General features: G+C 43.6%; 1 protein-coding gene across 3 annotated transcripts in view; it reads right to left on the bottom strand.

Annotated features, from left to right (window-relative positions):
* Positions 1-1,070: 1,070 nt before the first annotated feature.
* The window catches only part of SLC6A6 (solute carrier family 6 (neurotransmitter transporter), member 6), a 46,912-nt gene continuing 42,222 nt past the window's right edge, over positions 1,071-5,760 (bottom strand). For 2 of the 3 annotated variants that reach the window (XM_008945728.1, XM_008945726.1), the window contains 4 exons: positions 4,945-5,047; positions 3,904-4,004; positions 3,044-3,214; positions 1,071-1,623 (listed from right to left, as the gene is read on the bottom strand). In XM_008945728.1, coding sequence (XP_008943976.1) covers positions 1,483-1,623; positions 3,044-3,214; positions 3,904-4,004; positions 4,945-5,047 — 516 coding nt within the window. In that variant the 3' untranslated portion in view covers positions 1,071-1,482. Of the gene's footprint in view, positions 1,624-2,711; positions 2,726-3,043; positions 3,215-3,903; positions 4,005-4,944; positions 5,048-5,760 lie in introns of all 3 variants that reach the window. The other variant, XM_008945727.1, reaches the window with a different exon arrangement.

The following is a 5,760-nucleotide window of genomic DNA, read 5'->3' as shown; positions in this document are numbered from 1 at the left end:
GCAGATAACATTCATAAGCTTCATAAATGTCTTCCATTCTCTATCCCCTCTAAAAAAAAAAAAAACAAAACCAAAAGGGTTTAATCCAGTGATGGGCAAGGAAGCTCAGGGCCCTAGGTCCACTGCTGCTATGTAGTAACAAGGGACTTAGTCCTTTTCTCTGTTCCCCCAACAGTAAGGAACACCCCCTGTTCCCCCTCCCCCCCAAATAAATAAATAAAGCAAATCCTGGTTACTGAGCTTGGCAAAGCATTTTTTGAGATACATGGATGAAAAGCACCTGTTTGCTGAGTGATATTATTATCTTCATTACTACTATTATTAACAATGTGTCTGTTATAAACATTGGTTACACCAGGGGTAGGTGAATGGGTTTTGTTCTTCCTGTTGGGGATGACCTAGTTTGTGTTCACCTTTGGACAGTCAGAGTCCGGAAGGGATTCTTTTATTCTTCTGCCCAAAACCCAAAGTCCAATAATTAACATGCAAACAACTGAGCAAGCAGCCATCTGAAGCACCCATAGGGCAGGTGCTGCTTCTCCCCTCTCAGCTCCTCAGCATTTGCAGCCCAGGGGACAGGTTGCCCCTCCCAGTTTGCAGAATTCGAGTTTACACCAGTGCCTCCACACTAAAATATGCTTTGCTGGAAAACTCAGGAGCAGGTACTCAACTCCACTCATGCACAAACAGCAGGCAATCAATCCACTTAAGTAAAAAACCAAAACCAAAACCAAACCTAAAAAAAAAAAAAAGTTTAAAAAAAAAAAGAAAAAAGAGTGAAGCATGCCCAATCCTGCAAATGCCTTCCTAAAGTCGTCCTCTTGTTGGTGTGACACGTCCCAGTGCCATGCTTGGGAGGGATGGCCACCAGGCTTTTCACACCCAGCCTCCCTTTCAAAGCCTCTGCTCCGGCTGCCCGGCTGTGTCGTTATTCATGGACCATGCTAAACATAACTGTACCCTTCCCCTGACGTGACCCTGGCGCCTGGCGTTTACCACAACTGAACCAGAGGGTGGCAATACTACACCTTCGAAAATTCTCTTCAAACAGCATCTTTTTTTTTCAGTTGTATCTCTCAACAGAGCTGCTTTTGTGTGTTCTGTAGGTTACCCTGCTCCCACCCATACCAGCACCTAAAATTGCTTTCTGAGACTTGAATGTATTGCTGGCAAGACAATCAATTCAAGTGGTAAGGTGTATAATATTTAGAGATAAAGAGATATATATATTTAAAAAAACCCAATAATAGTAAATTCCTGTAATATGTCTAGTCTGATATGAAAGTTCTCCCTCTACAGAGAGACATCTGCTGTGATTACCTTACAAAATATTTAAAAAAAAACACACACAAAAAATAACTTTCTCTGTGAGAAATAAAAATAAATCCTAGTGCAAATATAAAGCTCTGTAAACCTGGTCCTATGAGAATCTATGGTTAGTAAACGGCAGTTAAAGCAGGTTTATCCTCTCACAGAGAGAGCTCACATCATGGTTTCCACAATGATATGAGTTGGCTTGATCAATCCGCCATTGGAAGTGCCGTTGGGGCAGAAGGGAGTGCCACTCTCCGTCTCCTTGGACCACCGATTCACTTCCTTGGGGGCAGCCACTGCTTTTATCCTCTGAAAGGAAGAAGAGGAGCACACGTCAGCAGAGCAGGCGCCTCCCCCAGGATGCCCCGTGTGGGCTGGGGGTGGCAGCCAGGGCGGGGGTGGGTGGCCGTGGGAGCCGTGCGCACGCAGCGTGGCTCTGCAAGGACAGGGGGGCCCAGGCTGCTGACACCACCCGCAGGTTCTGCTCAGCTGCAGAGCCAGACTCCTGCAGGCAGGTCGGGCAGGAGAGGCCCTTCCCAGGGTTACCCAGCACCCTGCCCGCTGGGCATTGAGCGCTGCAGCTGCTGCTCAGACTCTGGAGTTCTCCTTCCTCATTTAGAACAACTCTGCTTTTTAGCCCAGCCTTTCATTGCCAAGTGGCAACTTCTCTCCTACATCTCGGTACACAAAGGAAGAACTAAATGGCATCTGACCAGTGTTTACTCTCTTTCCTTTCCTAACATGGTCTTTGTGGAGTGTTTTGGCTACTTTTAGACTTGTCTCTCAATAAATGGTGACAATGTAGGCAGGAAAACAAACACTCATGAAAATGCTCTGGCCACAGCTGAAAAAGACCATTAACACTTGGAGGAAAACAAATGCAAGCATTTGTTCTCTGGGAAATGTTCTTTTTTTATTCCATTCTCTATGCAAAGTGTCCCACTTTCTCCTCCAAGAATACCCTGGGCTGCATTTAAGGCCATCTCATTAGGCAAAAACAAAACTAATCTGAAACCTTAGAAGAGAACTGCTAAGTTTCATGCTTGTACAGTCTCTGAAAACTTCCCGTTGGAACAAAGAGAGACCAGGGGTGCCTGTGCTGAACTGCAAAGGTCCAGAGAGTGCCTGCAAATCCAAACCCAAGAGAATCTGCACTGTCAAGACTGAATCTGACCCAAAGTTTTGCAGAGATCAGGGTAACCTGGATCCAGTGTTTTGATTTGATTCATTATGAATAATAATAAAAAAAAAAATTAAAGCTAAAAAGTGAATCCCAATGGCAAGAGTGTTTGACTTTCATTCAAACCCCCAGCATGAAGGCCATGCCTGAGAGCCACACAATCCGTAGGTGGATCCAACTTCCCCTGAAATTCAATGAGCTCTTAGCCAAGGTTGACCCAGGCCTCTCTCTCTCTCTCTCTCTCTCTCTCTCTCTCTCTCTCCTTTTCTCTGTGATTTGTAGGACGGTGCTTCCTTGTCCCTGTGTGCTGGAGAAGAGAAAAATCACCTGGTGTTTGTCTGAGGACAGAAGGCTTTGTGTTTGTTCTGTCTCTACTGTTTGCCCAAAGGGCAGCTGATCTTTAACAGCCTTATTTGGACTCACTTCAGAGGAGGCACCCAGCTTTGCCCTACCTGGACAAGATGGCAGTTTTCCAAGCATTGTATTTTGTATAAAATGGCAGGAAGTTAGTTCCCTTTCTCCTCTAGACAGACAACTGGTTGCTCTTACCTCAATGAGCGACCCATCGGACTGTATGATGCGGATGACCATCACCATAGGGATGCAGATCATGGAGGAAAGGGCAAGAACCCAGCCCAGGCCAATTGCCCAGTCTGGGTATGTGTAGACCTTGTTGTAGGTCAGTGGTTTGTACTTGGCCAAAGAAAAGATAAAGCACCCCTGTGGATGAGAAAGGAAAACAAAGTGAGGCTTAAAAAGTGCTGAAAACAATAGGGCTCTGGTACTACCACTGGCTCTAAGGAAGACAGGGAGTGACAGGTGGCTGATGCATATCATATGTATCTTAAACCAAAGGGAGAATTATTCTCCCATTTAAATGATTGAAAGAGCATCTGCTTATAGGTAAACTGTTTTCTGACAATAGTGTTAAGGAGTGCTACTGAACAGCTGCAGTATGCTGCCTGTTCTTTTTCAGGGCTCAAGTATTTGCTGTACATTGTGAGGTGTTTACTGGGATGTTCTTTGTAGCAAGTGAAATACTTCAAGCTGAGTGCCTGCTTCAGACTGTTCATGTGTTTTCATTAAAGTAGCCTAATAGTCCTACCACTTAAAAGTAGGGACTGCTCTTTGGAAAGCAAGTTTTCTGTGTCATGAATGTAGTATTTTGCCAGTTCTATGAAAATTCCACTCAAATGTACCCAACTGCAATTTGTGCAGGCACAGCAGAGAGCTGTCACATTAAGAGCCAGCATCTGAGAAGATGGTGTCTTTGAGGGATATGTTCAAACTTCCAGCAGCTCTTTGCAAATTAGCCTCCAAATGCAATGGACTTTACTTGAAGAGAAACAGTAAGAGGCAGCTCAAAGTTGCCATGCAGAAGACTTGAGACAGCACAGGTCAGTACTCACCACACAGAGAACTGGTGTGATCACAATCCAGCTCCATTTCATCCAGGGACCAGGTCTGTATCCAATCATATCCTCAATGGCATCATAAATATTATCAGCGCCTGTAATGGATGGAGAGCACTTTCATCAGAATCGGCCACATAAAAGCCACCTAAGGCCTGTAGGCTTACAGCTGCTTTCCTAGCCCCTCCCCAAGGGGTATTTAAAGGGAAGATTAAGGTGTCAGGTGCATTGTTCAAATGCTTCCCATGGCTGTGAAGTTCAAGATGATTTTCTCCTTGAGAAGCTCAAAGGTTGGGCGACTCTCCAACCCCACATACCCCTCATTACTTGGATGCAGGAGTGCAATGCTCATCACTCCTGCCCCCATCACGCACCCACTCCTCTCCCCAGGCTCTCCCTGAACTTGCCAGAGGGATCACCATGCGGAGGACAGGACAGCAAAGGGTACATCCTGCTTCTACAGAACTGTGACTAATGCAGAATGAAGACTTTGTTTGTTTTGCTTTTCTAAGGAGACAGAGTACATGAAGAATCAGGGAAATGACCAGTCCTAAGCAGCAAACATCTGATCGTTCCTCAGCTACCCTCACAGGCAGCTACAGAGGCTGCTGTCAGACCTCGGTACTCAGCACTGCCTACAAATAACAGGACAGAACACACTTTTCTGTCAGCTTTCTTTTTGTAGTTTCTATTTCGTTGATTTGCCCCTTGCAGACATTGCAGCTCTGAAAGGAAATTTTCTGAGAGACAGAAATTTTCACGGCTGGCCAAACTTTCAACTCTCATCTTTATCTTAACACATGCAAATGCTTAATTGTGCCTTTATTAATTAGCAATGGAAAAATACTCATTTTTGTGTGGAAAAACACTGGAGGCTGGCTTCATCCCAGATGTCTCCAAGAGGTCAGTGCAAATTTATATTAATGGCATGTGTCTGTTGCCGGGAAGAAGATTCTGGGGTGGCAGCTGATTAAACGTTTGATTACAGGATTGCCACTGACTCATCAAAAGGTATCAGATTAAAGTATTCTCACTTACCATAAACCCAGGCTACAGCAATACATTCAAAGAATGCAACCCACAAAAGGCATACACCACTAGCTGCATAGTAGTCAAAGAGTTGAAAAACATACATGCCACCCTGCAAAAGAGACACAGAGGATTAGGATCCAACAGGAAAAAAACTGAATACTTCAGGCCCAGCTTCCAGTAATATCTACTAAAATATCTTAACGATTGCTGTCTAACAAGAAGAAATATCAAGCCAGTAGGTAAGGTAAATATTTGCTATTGCCTTCCCCAGGGAATATGTATGTTTACTACAGGAAGCATTCCAAACAAGACGACGATTAAACAAAATTAAGCCACTTAGTATAATCTACTGAGACACTTAAATCTTTCCTTCTTAAGTCTTTTAGGATTGGCATTTATAGAAACAATTATGTAAAGAAATAACACGTCACCTCCTCACACTAATGTCTCCAAAATACTAAAAATGGAAGTCAGTTCATCAGGAGTATCTTCATTTATTACTTGAGTGAAAGGACTATTTTTTAGGAGAATAGTTCAATTTTTTTCTTTCTATCTCTGTTTATACTATGCTGTTAAGACTCTCTATTCTCACTACTGTATATACCTGCACTTTTACTTGAAAAACTGTTTGTTAGCCAGCTCTGTTGCAAGGCCTATTATTTTAACTCCCACAGTCATGCTCTTCCAGTCATTTTTAAAATCTGACTTGGATTTTCTTTTGGAGATAAATATCACAACAGTGCAGCCACTGGAACGTATTCCCGTCTTGTTTATACCAGAATAAATCCAGTAGTATTTAATTGATTCAAATCTCTGTAACTA

This window comes from Merops nubicus, unplaced genomic scaffold (assembly GCF_000691845.1).
Source record: "Merops nubicus isolate BGI_N331 unplaced genomic scaffold, ASM69184v1 scaffold24008, whole genome shotgun sequence".
Classification (NCBI taxonomy): Eukaryota; Metazoa; Chordata; class Aves; order Coraciiformes; family Meropidae; genus Merops; species Merops nubicus.
This window is presented reverse-complemented; position numbering and strand designations above follow the sequence as displayed.